General features: G+C 44.1%; 2 protein-coding genes across 3 annotated transcripts in view; both read right to left on the bottom strand.

Annotated features, from left to right (window-relative positions):
- daw1 (dynein assembly factor with WDR repeat domains 1) overlaps positions 1-5,903 on the bottom strand; it is a 31,722-nt gene extending 25,819 nt beyond the window's left edge. For both annotated transcript variants that reach the window (XM_052017149.1, XM_052017147.1), the window contains exons 1-3: positions 5,794-5,903; positions 3,657-3,729; positions 1,790-1,934 (exon numbers count right to left, since the gene is read on the bottom strand). In XM_052017149.1, coding sequence (XP_051873109.1) covers positions 1,790-1,934; positions 3,657-3,729; positions 5,794-5,833 — 258 coding nt within the window. In that variant the 5' untranslated portion in view covers positions 5,834-5,903. The remainder of the gene's footprint in view (positions 1-1,789; positions 1,935-3,656; positions 3,730-5,793) is intronic.
- A 5,746-nt stretch (positions 5,904-11,649) lies between these two features.
- LOC127571095 (kininogen-1-like) overlaps positions 11,650-24,390 on the bottom strand; it is a 32,995-nt gene continuing 20,254 nt past the window's right edge. Inside the window, exons 6-7 of the mRNA XM_052017154.1 lie at positions 19,042-19,128; positions 11,650-11,970 (exon numbers count right to left, since the gene is read on the bottom strand). Of these exons, the coding sequence (XP_051873114.1) occupies positions 11,749-11,970; positions 19,042-19,128 (309 nt within the window). The 3' untranslated portion in view covers positions 11,650-11,748. The remainder of the gene's footprint in view (positions 11,971-19,041; positions 19,129-24,390) is intronic.

The following is a 24,390-nucleotide window of genomic DNA, read 5'->3' on the forward strand; positions in this document are numbered from 1 at the left end:
CCACCACCACCCCAGGCAGCGCATTCCATGCACCAACCACTCTCTGGGTGAAAAACCTCCCTCTGACATCTCCCTTGAACTTCCCACATATTAACTTAAAGCCATGCCCTCTTATATTGAGCATTGGTGCCCTAGGAAAGAGGTGCTGGCTGTCCACTCTATCTATTCCTCTTAATATTTTGTATACCTCTATCATGTCTCCCCTCATCCTCCTTCTCTCCAATGAGTAAAGCCCTAGCTCCTTTACTCTGTCCTCATTATCCATACTCCCTAATCCAGGCAGCATCCTGGTAAATCTCCTCTGCACCCTTTTCAATGCCTCCACATTCTTCCTATAATGAGGAAACCAGAACTGGACACAGTACTCTAAGTGTGGTCTGACCAGAATTTTGTAAAGCTGCAGCATTACTTCGCGGCTCTTAAACGCGATCCCACAACTTATGAAAGCTAACATCCCATAAGCTTTCTTAACTACCCTATCCACCTGTGTGGCAACTTTCAGTGATCTGTGGATATGAACCCCCAGATCCCTCTGCTCCTCTACACTGCCCAGAATCCTGCCATTTACCTTGTATTCTGCCTTGGAGTTTGTCCTTCCAGAGTGTACCACCTCACACTTCTCCAGATTGAACTCCATCTGCCACTTGTCAGCCCAGCTCTGCATCCTATCAATATCCCTCTGTAAACTTCGACAGCCCTCCACACTATCCACAACACCGCCGATCTTTGTGTCATCTGCAAACTTGATAACCCACCCTTCCACCCCCTCATCTAAGTCATTAATAAATATCACAAAAAGTAGATGTCCCAGAACTGATCCTTGTGGGACACCACCAGTCACAGCCCTCCAATCCGAATGCACTCCCTCCACCACAACCCTCTGCTTTCTACAGGCAAGCCAATTCTGCATCCACACGGCCAAGCCTCCCTGGATCTCTTGCCCTCTGACCTTATGAAGAAGCCTACCATGCGGAACTTGTCAAACGCCTTACTAAAATCCTGGTAGACCACATCTACTGCACTACCCTCATCAATCTTCCTGGTCACCTACTCAAAGAACCCTATCAGGCTAGTGAGGCAAGATCCCTTCACAAAGCCATGCTGGCTCTCCCTAATCAGTCCATGATTCTCTAAATGATCATAGATCCTATCTCTTAGAATCCTTTCTAGCAGCTTACCCACCACAGATGTAAGGCTCACTGGTCTATAATTCCCTGGACTATCCCTACTACCTTTTTTGAATAAGGGGACAACATTTGCCACCCTCCAATCCTCCGGTACCATCCCCGTGGCCAACAAGGACTCAAAGATCCTAGCCAATGGTTCAGCTATCTCCTCCCTTGCCTCACGAAGCAGCCAAGGGAATACTCCGTCAGGCCCCGGGGACTTATCTGTCCTAATATTTTCTAACAGCTCCAACACATCCTCTCTCTTGATATCTACATACTCTAGAACATTACCCTTAACAATACTGTCCTCAGTGTCATCAAGACCCCTCTCCTTGGTGAATACTTAAGAGAAGTATTCATTGAGAACCTCACCCACTTCCACAGCTTCCCACCTTTGTCTTTAATCGGACCTACCTTTACTCTAGCCATCCTTATCCTCTTTTATTATTCCCCTGACGCAGTATTAATACTGTGTCAGGGGAATGAGCATCAGCTGCTATTACAACACATCTCTAAATTAGAACAATGTCAACAATCCTGGAAACAATTTTGTTCCAAAGCTCATTTAGTTTGTGGCTTAACAGAATGTTTTACTTACTGACACAGGGGAAATTTATCACCTTAAAAAGATAGAATTTGTGATCATCCTGTTGACCAAGCTTTTCCTGGAGCCTTTGCACCAGCTGCTTCACTTGCTCTGTACGAGATGCAGTTATGAGTGGTTCAACCCTTTGGATTTCGTCAACTACAGCATCTATGTCTGCACTGGTTTAAATGTGTGCAATAAAAGAAAAATGTTAATTTCAATAGATTAAGAGAGCAAGATATTAATGGTAAAATAAAAGATAAAAAGAACCGCAAAGATAAAATATTCTACAAAGTCAAAGTTAAATATTGACATTTTAGCTAAGGATTATAGAGTATATCTGCAAAATTCAGTGCATTCCATGCATACTTTGCTGGCTTTAAATTGGGAGAATATGTATATAATCATATTTCATACTTTCATTTCGTACCTGATCTCTGCAAATTCATAAATCTGCATCACTTTAAATTGAAAGGCAAAGGCATAATGTCAAAGATATAGAACTGTGGTTAGACCTTTCTAGGAATACTATGAACAATTTTGATTTTTATATTCTAAGAAATATATTAGAAACAATAAAAAAAAACATACAAAGACGATACCTTAAATAAGAAGGTATAATCTATCAAGAAAATTTGAACTAGAAGACTGGAATTCCTTAGATCAGGGAAGAAAAAGGGTGAGCAGTGCCCTCAAGAGGTCTGTAACACTTTGAAATAGTCTGATGGGGTAGAACTACAAAACATGTTTTCATTGTTAAAGAAAAGAACCAGGGCCCATAAATAGCCAATGATCGCTAATGAATTCACATAAACTTCTTTATCGTTAGAATGATTGGATTGTGAAATGTGTTTCAGTTCAAGATTATTGTTGTCATAGGCATACATACACAGGGTACAAATGCCATGAAAATTAGCTTTTTGCAGCACAGTACAAACAAATCAACATAAATTTAAATTAACATAAATAATACATAACTATTACTTTATTTATGTTATGTACCAGCAACAATAGAAACACAGCAAGCCATGTATAAGTGTTAGAAACTATTTTATTAATAACTACTTGTGATAATAAGAAAAGTAAAAACATTAGATATTAAACGTAATCCCCAAAACTAATGAACTCAAAGTGTGTGTGTGTGTGTGTGTGTGTGTGGCAAATTCCCAAACCCCAAGTATAGGAATAGTTCTCGAGGTTCAGTTCAGCAAGTCATAAGGTGAAACGTGAGCAAAGGCTTTTGCAAAAACCACCATTGACTGAAGAGAAAATGTAGAGAGAAAATGTAGAGAGAAAATGTAGAGAGTATGTAGAGAGAAATTACGAAATCCACATGTTCCACGATGGAACCCATATGACACCTCAATCTCCGATGATCTCCACTGCTTTGTTCCAAAGTATCTGCCATCCCGAAGGCATTCGGTACGTGGCTGCCCACACAAATACCTGCTTTCCAGCACAGGTTAACAACAAAGTGGACTCAACTTGATTGCTCCAAAAATCCATACATGGATTGTAGTGACAGACACAGCTATTGTTCTTCATCCATTGAGACAGAGACCAGCTCTCTGTCTCTGTCTCTTCAACTCTCTGTGCAAAACAGCCAGCACGTTGTCATAGTCTTGCTGTCTTGGAGATAACACCACACACACACACACACACACACACACACACACACACACACACACACACACACACACACACACACACACACACAACTACTCTACTGTCCAGGTGCCTTAAAGGGACATTCACCAAATAACAACCTGGCTCATAACAATTTATACTATTGATATTTGAAGTAAGTAAAATAATTGTATTTGTGAAGGTAGATGATAACAAGGGAGGTAAGACACTTTCAAGTTAACTGTTTTTCTTTAGTCAGCATAAATCAAACTTACACTGGAGTTAAATCAAGCAGATCAATAGATTTGCTCTTTGTCTCCCCTCCTTTTTCATATTCCAAAATAATTCCTGTTTAAAAATAAAAGCATTGCTTTTGACACTCTTCTATGTTAAGGAAAGAAGATATATATTTTAAGAATTGATCCACCCCTCCAAGTGCAGCCTCTGATCCTGAACAGTCTCAAGAGTTCTGAGAAATCAGGAACTTGGGGAAACAAGTGATAGAAAAGCAGTGATCCTAACAAAATTACATCAATAGTGGCATGGATTTGTGGCCACAGATCTTGAGACCCTAAGTGAATATGGTATGTTACTCAGCACACCACCTGGCTGGTGGTCCCCCTTGCCATAACCTCAGCAGACAGATGGTTCTTTTCCCCCCCCCCCCCCCCCCCCCCCCCCACTTCCATTCAAAGCCTCACCTGGTCAGCATTGTCTCTTCACCTTGGTCTCACCTGGCTGGCAGTGCACTCTCACCACAGCCTCCTTTGGCTAGCAGTGCCCGCTCACAGCCTCACCTGACAAGCAATGTCCCTTACTTCTGCCTCTCCTGGATGACAAAGCACCTCCTAGTTAAGCCTCAAGCCGCTTGAGTACTGTTAACCCAGCATTACATAGTAGGTTACTGCCTCACCTTGGTCTCACCTACCTGGTACTAGTCCTCACCCATAACATCATCCAGCAAGCAATGCTCTCTAATACACACCTCACCTGATAGGCTGCGCTCCTTTCCCCCAGCATCACATGACAGGCAGTTCATCCTTACCTAGTCTGACCTAGCTGGCTGTACTCCATCATGCTGATCTCAGACAGCTGGTAGTGTCCCTTACCCCAGCCTCACCTGGCTGGCAGTTCCATCTCACCTTGGTTTCACTAAGGCAGGCAGAGCCTCCTCTCCTGGATCTCACCTGAAAGACAGTACCTCATACTTATCTCACCTGATGACAATTCCCCCTCATGGTGGCCTATCACAGCTTCACCTGACAGTCAGTGCCCTCTCATGAGTTTCTTAGGTCTTGATCTCTAAATGCTGTATGCAACAGATTTTAGTTGTATTTAAAGTAATCTCCCCATTACAGAACCAATCTGACCAGGTAGTGACCCTCACCTAGTTAGCAGTGCTCCCTCACAGTCACATGTCTGACCTGGAAGGCTGTGCCCTTTCACCTGGGTCTGACTTGCGTGGTAGTGCCCCCTCACCCTACTTTCACCTCACCTGGAAGAAAGCCTCCTCACCCTAGCTTCATCTGGCTGCTCGTGACTCTGCACCCCCAGTATCATTTGGCTGGCAATGCCTCTTTCCCCAGTCTCATGTCATGCAGTGACCTCTCATTCCAGGCTCACCTGAAAGGCAGTAACTCTCACCCCAACATCACCTGGAAGACAGTGCATCCTCACCCTGGTGTCCAGGCAATGCCCTTCACCTTGGTACAACTTGACTGGTAGTCTTAGCGGGCAAACAGTGATCTCCCACCATGATCTCAACAGATAGAAAGTTCCCCCAGGCAGGCCAGTGCGCCCCCCCCCACCCCCAGTCCCACCAGGCAGGCCAGTGCGCCCCCCCCCCCCCCAGTCCCACCAGGCAGGCCAGTGCGCCCCCCCCCCCCCCCGTCCCACCCGCCAGGCCAGTGCGCCCCCCCCCCCCCAGTCCCACCAGGCAGGCCAGTGCGCCCCCCCCCCCCCAGTCCCACCAGGCAGGCCAGTGCGCCCCCCCCCCCCAGTCCCACCAGGCAGGCCAGTGCGCCCCCCCCCCCAGTCCCACCAGGCAGGCCAGTGCGCCCCCCCCCCCCAGTCCCACCAGGCAGGCCAGTGCGCCCCCCCCCCCAGTCCCACCAGGCAGGCCAGTGCGCCCCCCCCCCCCCAGTCCCACCAGGCAGGCCAGTGCGCCCCCCCCCCAGTCCCACCAGGCAGGCCAGTGCGCCCCCCCCCCAGTCCCACCAGGCAGGCCAGTGCGCCCACCCCCAGTCCCACCAGGCAGGCCAGTGCGCCCACCCCCAGTCCCACCAGGCAGGCCAGTGCGCCCCCCCCCCCCCCCAGTCCCACCAGGCAGGCCAGTGCGCCCCCCCCAGTCCCACCAGGCAGGCAGACCCCAACCTGTCTCTAACACCCTCCAACCCTTTCCCCCAGCGTTACCTGGCGGATAATACCGCAGGAGGAACCTCTTCAGTTTCATCTTTCTTCAAGTGCGTCCTTCTGTCGCCTAGCAACGAAACGGCCACCGAGCCTGCGCATCTCTACGTCGGTTGTGATTGGTCCGTGCTGCGCGTGCGCCCCTGCCGGGCGCGGCGGGGGAGAACATGTTCGTGAAGGAGGGGCTCCGGAGCCGAGGGTCCGGCCAGGCCCGGGGAAGGGAGGGAAGGGGAGGGGGTCCGGCCAGGCCCGGGGAAGGGAGGGAAGGGGAGGGGGTCCGGCCAGGCCCGGGGAAGGGAGGGAAGGGGAGGGGGTCCGGCCAGGCCCGGGGAAGGGGGGGAAGGGAGGGAAGGGGAGGGGGTCCGGCCAGGCCCGGGGAAGGGAGGGAAGGGGAGGGGGTCCGGCCAGGCCCGGGGAAGGGAGGGAAGGGGAGGGAGTCCGGCCAGGCCCGGGGGTCCGGACCCCAGGATCCGGCCAGGCCCGGGGAGGGAGGGGGCTCCGGAGCCGAGGGTCCGGCCAGGCGCGGGGAGGGAGGGGGCTCCGGAACCCAGGATCCGGCCAGGCCCGGGGAGGGAGGGGGCTCCGGAGCCGAGGATCCGGCCAGGCCCGGGGAGGGAGGGGGCTCCGGAGCCGAGGGTCCGGCCAGGCGCGGGGAGGGAGGGGGCTCCGGAACCCAGGATCCGGCCAGGCCCGCTGAAGCAAATTAAAGTCGGGCTCTACTTCCAAACACCGTTAATTACACGGTCAGGTCTTCCATTTTCAGTAGTTAAGTTCAATGTTGTAGTTACCTCTTGTTATATTTAGGAGAGGAATCCATTCCCTTGAAAATTCTTCCATTTTTATAAGATATTTATTGCTCACATGTGCCTCGAAACACACAGTGAAATGCGTCTTTTTTACGTTGCTAAAAATGTGCTGGGGGCAGCCCGCAAGTGTTGCCACGCTTCTGGCGCCAACATAGCATGCCCACAACTTCGTAATCCGTACGTCTTTGGAATGTGGGAGGAAACCGGAGCACCCGGAGGAAACCCAAGCAGGCACGGAGAGAACATACAAACTTGTTACAGGCAGCAGCGGGAATTGAACCCAGGTCACTGGCGCTGTAATAGTGTTACGCTAACCACTATGCTACTGTGCCATTTTAAAAAGATCATCTTCCTAAACTGACCATCGGGATTGAGGAGGACTTGCTTCCTCTCCTGTTTTGTGGCTTCTGAGATGGCTGACGAGGCTAAAATGGGAACTGTGGGCTCTCCCACAGATGGGGGGGGGGGGGGGGGTTGCGGGTGAATGGGAACTTTGTGAAGTGGTGCATGCCTTCAGCTGCTTATACATCACCTGGGATGCTTCATCTCCACTTTGAGATTCCCAGGAATCTGTAGGGATGTTGCATTTGTTCAAGGAGACCTTGAGCACATCCATTAATCTTTTCTTCTGTCCCCCTGATAATGCTGTCACTTGGCAATGCTCAGAATAGAGTGTCAGTTTCAGGGGTCTGGTGTCAGGCAGTGTGGGGATATTGCCCTTGGAGAGGACACACACATTAGATTATTGTTTATTGACTACAGCTCTGCCTTCAATACAATAATTCCAAGTAAGCTTGTCACCAGACTCCAAGACCTAGGACTCAACACCTCCCTCTGTAACTGGATCCTTGACTTTATAACAAACAGACCGCCATCAGTGAGGATAGGCAGCAGTACCTCCGGCATGATTTTTCTCAACACTGGTGCCCCACAAGGCTGCGTCCTCAGCCCTCTACTCCCTGTACACTCATGACTGCGTGGCCAGATTCTGCTCTAACTCCATCTACAAGTTTGCAGATGATACCGCTGTTGTAGGCCGTATCTCAAACAGCGATTAGTCGGAGTACAGGAAGGAGATAGAGAGCAACAACCTTTCCCTTAGTATCAACAAAATGAAAGAGCTGGTCATTGACTTCAGGAAAGGCGGTGGTGTACATGCACCTGTCTACATCAATGGTGCTGAGGTCAAGAGGGTTGAGAGCTTCAAGTTCCTGGGAGTGAACATCACCAACAGCCTGTCCTGGTCAAATCACGTAGATGCCATGGCCAAGAAAGCTCACCAGTGCCTCTACTTCCTCAGGAGGCTAAAGAAATTCAGTTTGTCCCCTTTGACTCTCATCAAATTTTACCGATGCACCATAGAAAGCATCCTATCTGGATGTGTCACGGCTTGGTATGGCAACTGCTCTGTCCAGGACTGCAAGAAGCTGCGGAGAGTTGTGGACACAGCCCAGTGCTTCATGGACACCAGCCTCCCCTCCTTGGACTCTGTCTTTACCTCTCATTGTCTTGGTGTAGCAGTGAGCATAATTAAAGACCTACCCTTTCTCTTCTCTCCTCTTCCATTGGGTAGAAGATACAGGTGTCTGAGGGTACGTACCACCAGACTTAAGGACAGCTTCTACCCCACTGTGATAAGACTATTGAATGGTTCCCTTATACAATGAGATGGACTATGACCTCACGATCTACCTTGTTGTGACCTTGCACCTTATTGCACTGCACTTTCTCTAGCTGTGACACTTTACTCTGTACTGTTACTGTTTTTACCTGTACTACATCAATGCACTTTGTACTAACTCAATGTAACTGCACTGTGTAATGAATTAACCTGTACAATCAGTTTGTAAGACAAGCTTTTCACTGTACCTCGGTACAAGTGACAATAATAAACCAATACTAATACATTTATGGTAGTTCCTTCTGGTGAATTCAGAGGATTTTGAAGAAACAGCATTGGTGGTATTTTCCCACTGCTTTGAGATGATGGCTGTTGGTTGTCCAGGTCTCAGAAGAAATAGAAGAGGGCTGGGATAACCTCTTCGCAGAAGATCATGAGTTTCTGAGGTCTTGATCTCTAAATGCTGTATGCAACGGATTTTAGTTGTGTTTAAAGTAATCTCCTCCATTACAGAACCTCGGAATAGTGTGAATAATTTAAACTGGCAAAAGACAATTTTGTGCATAGTAGCTTAGCCAAGACAGAGGAAGATCATTAATGTAGTAATTGTATTTGTGACTCTCCTAACCACAAGATGTTGTTTATTTTTAAGATTCCTATTAAAAGGAGAAAGTAGTTACATGCAATGGCTAGTACACCAAATAAATATGCTGGCAGGAAGGTAGCCCAGAATTCCTGTTTCACCCTAGCTTATGTTGTGCCTTATTGGAGAATTCCATCCACACGTTTTTTTGGACTTAGATCTGGTTCATGGTACAACTGCAATACCTGTTTTTCAATGCACAGACTAAAAAAAAGTACAAGAGGAATCAAAGGAGAGGTGGGAAAGCTTGTGGAAGTTAAAGTATTTAGACTCATTAATCTATTGCAAGTAATTTTGGGAGATATGTAGGACAGATGTGGGTTTGAAGGGAGGATATAAAACTCCATAATATGAGGGATCTTCCCATCTTTGCAGTAACAATAAATTAAGTTCACTAAAGGTACACTTCTTACAAGGTGAATTTCTTGTAATATACCTCAGCCACAGTAAAATACTGGATTATGTAGCACAATGTTTTTGTGTCGTACATGGTTCAATTTCATGATTCAATCACATAAAGCAAAGCTGTGGATTTCCAGCAAGGTTCACGAAATCTGCAATTTTCTTTCCAGGTCCTTCATATGCCAATAGACAGAAATATCCAACTTCATGCAACATGCAACATGCTTAGAGACCATTTCCATGGAATCATACAGCACAGATACAGGCACTTTGGGCTAACTCTTCCATGCCGACCAAAGTGCCTACCTGAGCTTGTCCCATTTGCCTGTGTTTGGCCATATCCTTCTAAACCTTTTCTGTCTAAATATCATTTAAATGCTGTATTCTACCACTTTCCTCTGGCAGCTCGTACCATATACTCACCACCCTCTGTGTGGAAAATTTGCCCCTCAGGTCCCCTTTAAATCTTTCCCCTCTTACATTAAACCTATGTCTTCAAGTTTTAGATGTCCCTACCCTTGAAAAAAGACTGACCATCCACCTTATCTATGCCCTTCATGATTTTATAAATTTCTATAAGGTGACTTCTCAGCTTCCTTTGCTCCAGGGAAAACAGTCCCAGCCTATCCATTCACTCCTTATAACTCAACTCCTGGAGTCAGATAACATGGAAACAGGCCCTTCAGCTAAACTCGTCCCTGTTGGCCAAGATGCCCATTAAAGTTAGTCCCATTTTCCTACATTTGGCCTATATCCCTCTAAACCTTTCCTATTGACGTACAAGTGCCTTTCAAATGTTAACGAACCTGCCTTAACCATTTCCTCTGGCAGTTCATCCCATATGCGGACCAGCCTCTGGGTGAAAAAGTTGCCCCTCAGGTTCCTATTAAATCTCTCCTCTCTCACCTTAAATCCATACCGTCTAATTCTTGATTCCCCTACCCTGGGGAAAATACTATGTGCATTCACCCTATCCATGCCCCTCATTATTTCATACACCTCTGTAAGATCACCCCTCATTCCCCTACACTCCGATTAAAATCCTAGCCTGCCCAACCTCTCCCAATAATTCAGTCCCTCTAGTCCTGGCAACATCCTCATTTTCTGTAATCTCTCTAGTTTAATGGCATCTGTCCTATAGCAAGGTGACCAAAACTGAACACAGCATTCCAAATGCGGCCTCACCAACGTCTTGTACAACTGCAATATAACATCACGACTTCTAAACTCCATACCCTGACTGATGGAAGGCCAAAATGCCAAAAGCTTTCTTCACCACTCTGTCTACCTGTGATGCCAATTTCAGGGAACCAGATCCCTTTGTTCTACAACCTCCTTAAGGCCTACCATTCACTTTGAAAGTCCTACTCCGTCTTCCCGAAATATAACACCTCGCACTTATCTGAATTAAATTTTATTTGCTATGTCCTTAAGTATTTGACATTTCCACCGGGGAAAAAGATTCTGACTATCTACCCTGTCTCTGCCTCTCATAATTTTATATACTTCTATAAGGTTGCACCACCGCTCCCCCCAGCCTGCAACACTCCAGAGAAAAGAATCCAAGTTTGTCCAACCTCGCCTTATGCCGAATACACTGTAATCCAGCCAACACACTAGCGAACCTCTTCTGCACCCTCTCCAAAGCCTGCACATCCTTTCAGTAATGAGGTGACCAGACTGCACGTAATACTCCAGATATGATAGTTTTATACAGTGGAGCCTCAATGATTTGAAAGGGAGGGTGGGAACAATCATCACAGTGAACTTCAAGGAATTGCAGGAACCTGGATTCCAGTGAGCTTCAAGGAAGTGCAGAAACCAGAGTTCCAGTGAGTTTCAAGGGAGGGTGGGAAACAGATCCTCAGTGAGTTTCGAAGGACAACAGGAATGGTGGTCACGGTGAGTTTCAAGAGAACCATTAAGGGAGAGCGGTAAACATCCCCCCCCCCCCCCCCCCCCAGAGAGTCATCATGACTTCCAAATAATTGGTAGTAGATTGTTAGAGTTCTAATTCCAATTTAGAGTTAGAGTTAATTCCAATTGCTATTTTAAGCTTTTCCTCTTTCTTAACTTTGCATATTTTACAGTGGAAGAAATGTCTGGAATCATTAAAGCTTCACAAATGTGATGGAGCCATGAGTATTTATACAGTGGTGCAATACCTTACACAAATCCACAACTGAAAACCTAGCTTCATTGTTCTTCAAAATTACAGGCACCAAGTGTCACTACGTGCTGAGGTTCTCCCTGTCCTTGGTGTTGCAGAAGATAGGCCTGACCCCTCCACCGCGCAACGTCCCAGTCAACTGGACATAAAATAAAGGTATTGTGTGAAAAGGGCAGAGATAATGGAAACAAGGGTTTAGAAATTACAACCATATATCTTTTTATACTTTCTAATTCATGTAATTCTTTTAATATTAATGTAGGCCGCCAATGGTAATACATATTGATCGTGCAGAAGCTGATAAGCTGACATGGCTTCAGGTAACTGTAGTTTGTCCTTGACTGTCATGGTGATCCTCAACAGGTGGAAGAGCAGGTTTAACTTGATGTAAGGGCTTCCATGGTCTTCCTGGGCAGGTACTGAGGTCATGGACTTCTGCAGACTCAGGGGTCTCCGAAGAAGAGTGCAACCCTTCTTCAGTGCCTTCTTGAGGGCGCCTTGCTAGAAATGGTCCCCAACCCCCGTATCCAAACAAGACCTATAGAGTGGGAAACTCAATGTTATTAAATATCTTTGTAATCATCACCAATTCAAACAGTTTAGACTATTTATTTGGTTTACTTAGAGCGGAAAAGAGAATATTGTCTATGTACTATATTTGTTAAACTAGTAAATTTAAATATTTCCATATTTTATTTGCATATTTCGTTCCAGGATCACAGAGCAATCCTATTTCCCTTAACATGTTCATTCCAGCAACTCCCCACCAAATTCTACCACCCACCTTCACTAAGTGCAATTAACAGTGGCCAATTAACCTATCAACCTCCACATCTTTGTGATGTGGGAGGAAATTAGAGCACCTGGAGGAAACCCATGCAATTACAGGGAGAATGTGCAAACTCCTCACAGGTGGCAACAGAGCTCATATGTTCAGCATCTGTGACCAGTTTGAGTTGGCATAGGGGGCCAGAGTTAACTGCACGAAGAACGAAGCCTTGCTCTTTGGCAACTGGCCCGACTGATCCAACATCCCCTTCATCTTCAGGCCTGACTACCTGAAGGTGCTGGGGATCTGGTTTGGAGGAGCTGGGGCATGCAACAAAAATTCGTGGGAACGGATTGGGGAGGTGAAGCAGAGCCTGGGGCAGTGGGAACAGCGCTCCCTCTCAATAACTGGGAAGAACTTGGTCATTAGGTGTGAGGCGCTCTCAGGGCTGCTATACTTGGTGCAGGTGTGGCCTGTTCCTCACTCCTCTGGCTTGAAAATCACCCGTGCCGTCTTCCGGTTCATCTGGGGATCCAAGATGGAGCGGGCCCAACGGGTCGCCAAGCACAAGTCCCTGGACAATGGGGGCAAGAGTGTCCCCAGTGTCGCCCTCATCTTGATGATCACCTTCGTCTGTGGCTGCATCAGGCTATGTGTGGAACCAAGGGACATAGGCACTAAGTTGCAATAAGTGCCGAGGTTCTACCTGTCCCTGATGTTGCGAAGGATGGGCCTGGCCCCGTTGCCGTGCAATGCCCCAGTCAGCTGAACATTGCCACACTACCTGTCCTTCGTGGAAAAGTTCTTCCAGACCAACACCTTTGACCTCAAGTCCATCAGGCAGTGGTTAGCACAGAACATCCTGCAGACATTTCAGGAGAAGGACTCGATGGATACTGTGGGGTGGTTCCCTGAGCAGACTGTCCAGACCATCTGGCAGAATGGCTCATCGCCAGAACTCACCAACAAGCACCAAGACCTTGCTTGGCTGGCAGTGAGAGGGGCACTCCCAGTCAGATCCTTCCTGTATGGTCGGAACATCACTCCCAGCGCACGCTGCCTCCGAGAGGACTGCACTGGGGACGAGACAGTCGCCTACCTCTTTGCGGGCTGTGGGTTTACAAGGAGGGTGTAGCGAAAGATGCAAGGGTCCTTGTCACGGTTCATCCCCAGCAGCTGCATAACAGAGGACTCTCTGATCTACGGGCTGTTCCCAGCGACACACATAGAGACGGACATCAACTGCTGCTGGAAGGTCATCAACTCAGTGAAAGATGCCCTTTGGTCTGCCAGAAACTTGCTGGTCTTCCAGTACTGCGAGATGTCCATAGGGGAATGCTGCCGACTGGCACATTGCAGGCTGCAGGAGTACGTGCTAAGGGACGCACTGAAGCTGGGTGCAGCCAACGCAAGGGCTCAGTGGGGAAGGACTACACTTTAGCATTCTTTGACCACTGGAGAGGGAGGGGAAGGGTTAGGTGAGAAAGCCCCTTAAATATTGTAAATACGGGATTGGGTAGCCCCCCAGGGAGCCACACAAATGGCATCGGTGCTGTGTTTTTATATAAAAAGGTAACACTAATGATTGATCTGTACAAGAATGTAAAGGCTTGCACTGTTTTATTATTGTATATTGTTTGTCTTTTATTATGAATAAAGTTTATTTTGGTTAAAAAAAAGCTCATATGATCATCTTCGTGTGTGGCTGTATCAGTCAGTATGTGGACCCAAAGTACACGGGCACCAAGTGTCACTACGTGCTGAGGTTCTACCTGTCCTTGGTGTTGCAGAAGATAGGCCTGGCCCCTCCACTACGCAACGTCCCAGTCAGCTGGACATTGCCACACTACCTGTCCTTCGTAGAAGAGTTCTTCCAAATAAACACCTTTGACCACAAGTCCATCAGGCAGTGGTCAGCGTGGAACGTACTGCAGACAATGCGGGACAGGGACACTATGGACTGTGGGTTTGTTTTCAGAGCAAACGGTCCAAACCATATGACAGAATGCCTCATCACCAGACCTGACCAACAAGCACTAAGATCTTGCTTGACTGGCAGTGAGAAGTGCCCTCCCAGTCAGAGCTTTCCTCTACAGACAACACATCACCCCCACTGTACGCTGCCCTTGGGATGGCTGTAGTGGGGAAGAGATGGCCACGCACTTCTTTGCAGACTGTTTTTGCTAAGAGAGCGCGGAGACGGATGCAAGGGTCTGCGTCCCAGTTCATCCCCAGCAGCTGCATAACAGAGGACTCTCTGATCTACGGGCTGTTCCTGGGGACACACATCAACACGGACATCAAGTACTGCTGGAAGGTCATCAACTTGGTGAAAGATGCCCTTTAGTCTGCCCGAAACTTGTTGGTCTTCCAGCACAATAAGATGTCTGTAAGGGGATGTTGCCAGCTGGCACACTCCAGGTTGCAGGAGTATGTGCTGAGGGACACAGTGAAGCTGGGTGCAGCCAATGCTAAGGATCTGTGGGGAAGGACCACACTATAGGCCCCTTCCACTACTGCACATGGAGGGGCAGAGGTGGGTGGGGAAGCCCCTCGAGCAATGAAAGGGATATCACCTCAGGGAGCCACGTAAGTGGCAATGGTGCTCTGTTTGTTTGTGTGTTTTCTTTTCTCTCTCTAATGTTTTACACTACTGAATGTAACAACCATGAATGTTAAGGTTTTTTGTTTTTTGCACTGTTTCTTCCTTTGTATATGTTTTTTTTGAATGAAGTTTATTTTTGAAATTAAAAAATTCTTCAAATAATGGACCAGAACTCCAGCTACCAATTCAGTAACTTAACCACAATACTACTATGTCATCTCTCATCAGAAATACAATATAAATTCCCTCAAAACTGCACCGAGTGTCAGGCTGGACTTTTGTGCTCAAGTCTATGGAGTGGGACTTGAAAATTGAACCTTTTGACCGGGGCAAGAATGCTTAAAAAAGGGCTGTAGGTGGCAGTAACCAATGTTTGATTCACTTGAAGAGGGTATTTTTTTCCTGGGTGCAATGGGAAAAAAGAGGAGTGAGACAAATTGAATATCTTTTTTGAAGAGCCACACAAGACCTTTTGTGTTGTATAATGCTGCACTATACCTCTCTGTAGTCCTCCCGTCCCAGCATTTTATTCCATCGTTGGCAGTAATAGGCCAAGTGGTAGATGTTCATATTGAACCAGATATAAAAAAAACTGGCCTCAACAGAGTTTCAAATTTCAAAGTTCCAAATCAATCGACAACAAAGCTAATAGCATGGGCTACTTTATCTATAAACGGAATTTCATTCATACATCCCAGCATGTAATAATGCATTTGACATACAGACCTATATTACAATCAGGGCAAATGTGGTGGAAAATACTAGGATTTGGATGATTACTTTAACATATCATTAGTGTCTGGAGATTATTTTCAAATGGAAATGTCCCTCCCATGAAGACCTGGGTTCCTAGGTTCCCAATATATTTGAAACACAAGTGATGCCTGTTTTCTGGCACAAACATGCAGGGAATTCAATACTTATTTGTCTAGTACACCTCAGAAAAAAATTATTTCAGAAATCCTTGACAAAAGGTGTTAAGAATAAGATTTGATGGCATTTCATGTCTACTTTTAATATAGAAGAATTTCTTCTGATGACTTAGTGAAACAAAATTGTAAATCCATTTGTAAAGAATGGATTTGCAAGTATAGACTATAGATGCTGATGTAATTTGTTAGTTAAAGGTGACATTTTCCTCCCTGCACATAATTACACCTTGCATTAACACAGAGATTCCATGGAGGTCCCATTGCAGGACTCCTTCTGAAGAGGGAATGTAGAGCAACATATTAATTCAAAATTTTGGTTCTCTACAATGATTTAGGAAGTAGGTCTGCACCATAATCTCTATGCAGAGGTCTAACTATTTCTGTAATTTTGAGAAATATACTACAGAAAAATAAACTACAGAGACATGAGATAGGAGTTGGCTAAAGTTGATTGGAAGGGGACCCTAGCAAGGATGACAGTAGAACAGCAATGGCAGGAGTTTCTGGGAGTAATTTGGAAGACACAGGATCAGTTCATCCCAAACAAGAAGAAGCGTTCTAAAGGGAGGATGAGGCAATCGTGGCTGACAAGGGAAGTCAAAGACAGCATAAAAGCAAAAGAGAGGACATATAGTATTGCAAAAATTAGCAGAAAGCTTGAGAATTGGGAAGCTTTTAAAAATCAACAGAAGGCAACTAAAAAAGCAATAAGGGGAGAAAAGATGAAATATGAATATAAGCTAGCCAACAATATAAAAGAGGATACTGAAATTTTTTTCAGATACATAAAGAGTAAAAGAGATACAAGAGTGGACATTCAACAGCTGGAAAATGATGCTGGAGAAGTAGTAATGGGGAACAAAGAAATGGCGGACGAAATGAATAAGTATTTTGCATCAGTCTTCACTGTGAAAAACACCAGCAACATGCCAGAAATTAGAGAGAGTCAGGGGACAGAAGTGAGTGTCATCACTATTACTAAGGAGAAGGTGCTTGGGAAGCTGAAAGGTCTGAAGGTGGATAAGTTACCTGGACCAGATGGACTACACCCCAGTGTTCTGAAAGAGGTGGCTGAAGAGATTGTGGAGGCCTTAGTAGTGATCTTTCAAGAATCACTAGAGTTAGGAATGGTTCCAGAGGACTGGAAAGTCGCAAATGTCACTCCACTCTTTAAGAAGGTAGGGAAGCAAAAGACAGGAAACTATAGGCCAGTTAGCCTGACTTCAGTGGTTGGTAAGATTTTAGTGTCCATTATTAAGGATAACATTTCACGGTACTTGTAAGCACATGCTAAAATAGGCCAAAGTCAGCATGGCTTCCTTAAGGGGAGAGCTTGCCTGACAAATCTGTTGGAATTCTTTGAGGAAGTAACAGGCAGGATAGACAAAGGAGAGTCAGTGGATGTCATTTACTTGGATTTTCAGAAGGCTTTTGACAAGGTGCCGCACATGAGGCCGCTAAACAAGATAGCAGCCCGTGGTATTAAAGGAGAGGTACTAGCATGGATAGAAGATTGGCTGACTGGCAGAAGGCAAAGAGTGGAAATAAAGGGGGCCTTTTCTGATTGTCTGCCGGTGAATAGTGGTGTTCCTCAGGGGTCGGTGTTGGGTCCACTACTTTTCACGTTATATGTTGATGATCTGGATGATGGAATTGATGGCCTTGTGGGGAGAATGGGCAAAGAAGTGGCAGATGGAATACAGTGTAGGGAATTGTACGGTCATGCACTTTGGTAGAAGGAATAAGATAAGGTTTCTTTATTAGTCACATGTACATCGAAACACACAGTGAAATGCATCTTTTGCATAGAATGTGCTGGGGACAGCCCATAACAGTCACCACTCTTCCAGCACCAACATGACATGCCCTCAACTTCCTACCCCGTAAGTCTTTGGAATGTGGGAGGAAATCGGAGCACCCGGAGGAAACCCATGCAGTCACGGGGAGAATGTACAAACTCCATACAGAGAGTGGCCGGAATTGAACCCAGGTTGCTGGCGCTGTAATAGTGTTATGCTAACCGCTACACTACCATGCCTGCCCTCTAAATGGAGAGCGAATTCAGAAATTGGAGGTGCAAAGGGACTTGGGAGTCCTAGTGCATGACTCCCTAAAGGTTAGCTTGCAGGTTGAGTTGGTAGTAAGGAAGGCAACCTCCGCTTTAAGTATTCTGAGCCTGTGCCCTCAGGTCCTAGACTCTCCCACTGCTGGAAGCATCCTCTCCACGGGTTAATGTATGAGGAGCGTTTGATGGCTCTGGGCCTGTACTGACTGGAGTTTAGAAAGATGAGGGGGATCTCATTGAAACCTACCAAAAATTGAAAGGCCTGGATAGAGTGGATATGGAGAAGATGTTGAGGTCCCCAGACCTAATGTTGACTCAAGGTTGATTTCTTTGTGCATCAGTGTGACTCCAGTCTCATTTATAGTTCAATAATTTGAAATACTCATATAAAGCATAGTCATTTGAGCGAGGAAAGAGAAAGAGGAATGCTCGTACTATTGCACTATATGGGATAGTACACCCCCACCTTTGGAAATGAGGGAGGATAGTTAGAAAAATAAACAGTAAATGAGTGGTAATTATAGGGAAATGAGAAGTAGAGAGCTGAACTGAAGGTCTTTTTCTATGTTAAAGATGCTTTGTAAAAACACAACTTACTGCTAACCAGCCAGCTCCTGTATTATCTGCTGTATTATCTGTGTATTGTCTGTGCCCTGTATCTACTCTATTATATGTGGCCATTCTCTAACGCATTTGATTTTCATGATAACAAAAACTTTAATAGCTCCCACATTAATGTCTTATTTGACAAAATATCTGGTGCTTGAGTTTGAATCTTCAAAAGTAGCAAAAATAACTTTAGAATAGACTGGTAGCTAGTTGGTAACACTGTAGTGGAGAGGGGTTATGATATAATAGCACTAACAGAAGTGTAACTTAACCCATAGCATTGCAGAAAGCCAAACATTCCTAGCTACAAAGTATTTAAGAGGGGAGTAATAATATCAGGGATCACAAAAGGGGAGAGGTGACAGTGTTAAACTATGTTTAAAGTCTAATACAAGGACATAGGGATGAATAAGGAAGCATTTAACAAATCACCCTTATTTGCAATAATAAAAGCTAACAAGTTCCCCTGTTTTCATCTTGCCAGAAGTGGAACCAAGTAGTATCTATCAAGCTGATGAGTTGAATTTCCTAATATTAATCAAATTCATCACATAGTCTTTGAAATGCAGTCAAAAGTACAATTTGTGCAGAAATTAACATGGTGAACAAAGAATGAATAATAAAATTACCGCTTCTGGAGCTTCAGGGTGACAGGACACAGATGCAGTGGTGTAATTTATCCACACTTGTTCAACTAAAGTTGAAACACAATGCAGCTGGAAAACAAAATATATTATTTCTTCAAAAAAAGCAAGCCAACCATGTAACAGTTAAGATCTAATTTCCTGAAATAGTGTACCAGTTAATATGCTCATGTAAAATCCCCTTCAGAGCAACTTTATCTAACTTGTTGACTTCTAGGAGGATTAATGACTTAATTGGCACTAAGAGAAGAAATTATACAGTTTTATGATTTTCATTTACTGTGAGTAAACTTTTTGGGTAAAATCATGCTGTATTTTACTATAAAGTTAACTTTGATAAATATATATGACATAGCTCTTAATTGAAGAAACAAGGGTAAGTATGTTAATATCAACCAAATAGAGGAGAGTGTTCATCTTTAGCTTGTCCTTTCAGAAAAGAAAAGCTTTCTGAACATCACTGAGACTATATTGTTGTCACTGATACTTATCAGGTAGGATTATAATGTGGATTTTCTTCTGCTTTGCAACTTGAACTCACCTGAATGTTTGTGTAAAATTATGCTAAATCGAGAAAGGGGATCCTAGTTCCACACAGCTGCCAACCAGATTTTGTTCTACTTCAGGAAGTACCACTGTCCACTCAGTGATTTTCGTAAAGATAATATGGCTGTAGGGCAGATTCAGTAAAGTCTACTTTGCCACTACTGCCTCCAGGAGCAACTAACACTGGAGTATACACTGAGAATTTTTGTTTATGGGGCTTGGGGTGTTGTACCCTAAATACTTCCCCTAAATAGAAACAAGAAAGGGCTCTCCATCTCTTCTGGTCCACAACCATATTATTTTATGGCTGCAATGTGGTCCAAACTGAAGTAAAAATCTGTCATCAAACCGTCAGATATAAAAGCAGTGAATGCTGAAAATATTCAACACATCATAGACTTGAAACTTAACCAGTGTTTCTTCCTCCAAAGCTACTGTCTGTCCTGTTGAATATTTTCAGCGTTTCGTTTTGCTTCAAATTTCCATCATTTATGGTGTTTCGCTTTTGTGTCTGATCTTCAGAATTCTTTTGCTGTTGTAAGTGACCTGCTGTGCCTTCTGCTTAAGAATGACTAATACTACCTTGCTTTTTGTGGATCTATAGTGAAATGAGTGGGTACAATAGAGAAAGGCTGAACTTTCCAGCACCATGACAACCACCTGACTAAAGAGAATTTATGATAGGAATGGACAAAACCATATTTTAATGCTATTCCTTAGTTGTCTTAGGAGACACAGAGGAAGGCCTTCTTGAATTGTACTGGTTTGAAATAAGTAGTTTGCTAAATCCACCTTAGATTGCAGTGAAGAGCTAGCTATACTGAAGGGGACTGTAGTGAGTGAATGTAGGACAGGTCAGGTAAGACTGGCAAGCTTTGTTTTGTAAAATGTATCAATGAACACATTAGGATTTTACGACAACTGGACTTGAACAACTTCATGCCCCATTTATTGATACTGATTTTATTTTTAGATATCTTGAAAATTCCCAAACTGCTGTAATTCAATACAATAATACCAAGCAAGATTGTCACCAAACTCTGAGACCTAGGACTCAACATCTCCCTCTGTAACTGGATCCTTGACTTTCTAACAAACAGACTGCAATCAGTGAGGATAGGCAGCAATACCTCCAGCATGATTATTCTCAACACTGGTGCACCTCAAGGCTGCGTCCTCAGCCCTCTACTCTACTCCCTATACACTCATGACTGTGTGGCCAGATTCTGCTCTAACTCCATCTACAAGTTTGCAGATGATACCACCGTTGTAGGCCATATCTCAAACAACGATGAGTCGGAGTACAGGAAGGAGATAGGGAGCTTAGTGGAATGGTGTCATGAGAACAACCTTTCTCTCAATGTCAACAAAACTAAAGATCTGGTCATTGACTTCAGGAAAGGGGGCAGTGTACATGCACCTGTCTACATCAATGGTGCTGAGGTCAAGAGGGTTGACAGCTTCAAGTTCCTGGGAGTGGACATCACCAACAATCTGTCCTGGACAAACCATGTGGATGCCATGACCAAGAAAGCTCACCAGCGCCTCTACTTCCTCAGGAGGCTAAAGAAATTTGGTTTGTCCCCTTTGACTCTCACCAACTTTTACCGATGCACCATAGAAAGCATCCTATCTGGATGTATCACGGCTTGGTATGACAACTGCTCTGCCCAAGACCGCAAGAAGCTGTAACGAGTTATGGACACAGCCCAGCACATTACAGACACCAGTCTCCCCTCCTTGGAGTCTGTCTTTACCTCTCATTGTCTTGGTGTAGCAGCCAGCATAATCAAAGACCCCACCCACCCGGGACATTCTCTCTTTTCTCCTCTTCCATTGGGCAGAAGATACAGGAGCCTGAGGGCACATACCACCAGACTTAAGGACAGCTTCTACCCCATGGTGATAAGACTATTGAACAGTTCCCTTATACAATGAGATGGACTATGACCTATGACCTCATGAGCTCATGACCTCACGATCTACCTTGTTGTGACTTTGCACCTTATTGCACTGCACTTTCTCTGTAGCTGTGACACTTTACTCTGTACTGTTATTGTTTTTTTTTACCTGTACTACATCAATGCACTCTGTAGTAACTTAATGTAACTGCACTGTGTAATGAATTGACCTGTAAGATTGGTTTGTAAGACAAGTTTTTCACTGTACCTCGGTACAAGTGACAATAATAAACCAATACCAATACATTTGGTTGTTCTGAACCAATGAAGCAGTCAAAATTGGGTAGTGCAGGAAAACAGGTGCTAATGATTAGCGAGTGGAGACACAAGAGATTGCAGATGCTGGAATCATGTGTGTTGCTAATGATTAGCCCTTTTCTACTTGACACTGTTCAGGAACCACAAATGATTTCAGCAATTAGCCAATAAGAATCGTATTCTTACTGTTTTAAGGAATAAATCCAGGGACCAGTTTTGTCAATATCTGGCATCACTTAATGGGACATGTATTGAGGTTGGAACCAGTGCTGACCTACAACCATTTACAAAAAAAGTCTTGGCGATCAATAGGCAACATCCAGGGAAAAGTCCTGACTTGCTAACCCTGCAACACCAGAGTATGTTTAACTTCTGAGCCAGAGTGCCACACCATTGAGCTACTACTTGAAGATGAATACTTATCATTCAAGTGCCTAGCCTCTGATACCTGTCCACAGCCTAAACATGAGAAAGCTCCAATAAACAAGATTGTTACTAATATCTGGTGTGAGATAGAACAAACAACTGTTGTCCTCAAATAAGCCTTTCATTGACTACACTGCTCAGGGAACACCTTGGAAATATTGCGGAGTAGGGCTTCAAATTTGTTATTGCTTGGTATCCTCTCTGACTTGGGAATAACGCAGACTCACCCTTTGCCAGCAGCTGAAGAGTAGTGGGGGGTGTTGGGGGGCGGAAGGATAAAGATGCAGAGGAGGAAGAAAGGATGACATAATATGAAGCAATATGTGCAAACTCTTTTGGCCAGACATTAGAGAGGAACTAAAAATGTTATTATTTAAATAAACAATTAGAAACAGAAAATACTGGGAACACTCAGCCAGTCAGTCAGCATCTGCAGAAAGAGAAACAGATTTTATTGTTTCAGGTCAAAAAACTGGGAAAAAACAAAAGCAAGTTAGTCTTAAATTCCAGAGAGAGGATGGGAGATGAATGGATAGGACAAAAGGAATATCTCTTAGATAAACAAATGTCATTTCTACATTCCACCAGAGTCCCATCTCACCTTTCTTCTGTTCCTTATTATTTTAATGTTTGTTTGACCACAATTTATTTATTAATTAACATTTTTTTTCAGGATGTAGACATTGCTGGTAAGACCAACATTTATTGTCCATTCCTAATTGCCCTTGAGGAGGTGATGATTAGCCACCTTCTTGAACTGCAGAAGTCCTTATGGTGAAGATACTCACGGAGGTTGTTGAGTATGCTTCCAGGATTTTGACCTTTTCACTAGATTCTGAAAAGGCGTTTGACAGAGTCGAATGGGAATATCTATGCAGTACACTTCAAAAATTCAATTTTAGTCCTAAATTTATATCTGTGATTAAAATGATTTATTATGCACCTATGGCTTCAATAATTACTAATAATCAAAGATCTCCTTTGTTTAGGCTTTTTCAAGGTAATAGACAAGGCTGCCCGTTAAGCCCTTTACTATTTGATATTGCTTTAGAACCTTTGGCTATTGCACTTCGGGATTCTTCAAATATATATGGTATTACTCGTGGACAGAAGATTCATGAGATATCTCTTTACGCAGATGACCTGTTACTTTATATTTCTAATCCGGAGGAATCTATCCCCGCAGTACTATCACTATTAGATCAGTTTAGTGTTTTTTCTGGCTATAGATTAAATTTTAATAAGAGTGAACTTATTCCATTAAATATGCAAATCCCAATTTATAGCCAATTACCTTTTAGATTGGTAACTGACTATTTTATGTATTTGGGTGTTAAAATTACTAAGAGACATAAGGACTTATTTAAAGCTAATCTACTGCCTTTAATTGACCATGTTAAATAGTTATTTACTAAATGGTCCCCACTGTCTCTAAAATTGGTAGGCCGAATTAATGCGGTTAAGATGAATATTTTACCAAAATTTTTGTATTTATTTCAAGCGATTCCAACTTTTGTTCCAAAATCTTTTTTTGATACTATTGATCCTAAAATTCTTTCGTATATTTGGCAGAATAAAAACCCAAGGCTAAGTAAGAAATATTTACAAAAACTAAAAAAGGATGGTGGTATGGCCTTGCCTAACTTTAGATTATATTATTGGGCAATCAATATTAGATATTTAATTTTTTGGATACAAGATTCGGATGTAATTCAACGCCCCAAATGTGTACACCTTGAGTCCCAATCAGTACTTGAATTTTCATTAGTTTCTATTTTAGGAGCTCCACTCCCTTTTGCACTTACCAAATTAAGTAAACATATGATTAACCCAATTGTTAAACATACGATACGAATATGGTTGCAATTTCATAAATTTTTTGGATTGAATAAATTTAATCTATCAAGTCCCATTCAATGTAACTTTTTCTTTCATCCATCCAGAGCTGACTCAGTTTTTTCCATGTGAAAAAGGAAGGGAATAGTATGTTTTTGTGATTTATTCATTGGTAACTGTTTTTCATCTTTTGAACAATTGTCTAACAAATACAATTTGCCTAGATCACACTTTTTTCGATATTTGCAAATTAGAAATTTTTTAAAAGCTACTATACCCTCTTTTCCCACACCTTGCAAAACTGAAA

This window comes from Pristis pectinata, chromosome 6 (genome assembly GCF_009764475.1).
Source record: "Pristis pectinata isolate sPriPec2 chromosome 6, sPriPec2.1.pri, whole genome shotgun sequence".
In the NCBI taxonomy this organism is placed as follows: Eukaryota; Metazoa; Chordata; class Chondrichthyes; order Rhinopristiformes; family Pristidae; genus Pristis; species Pristis pectinata.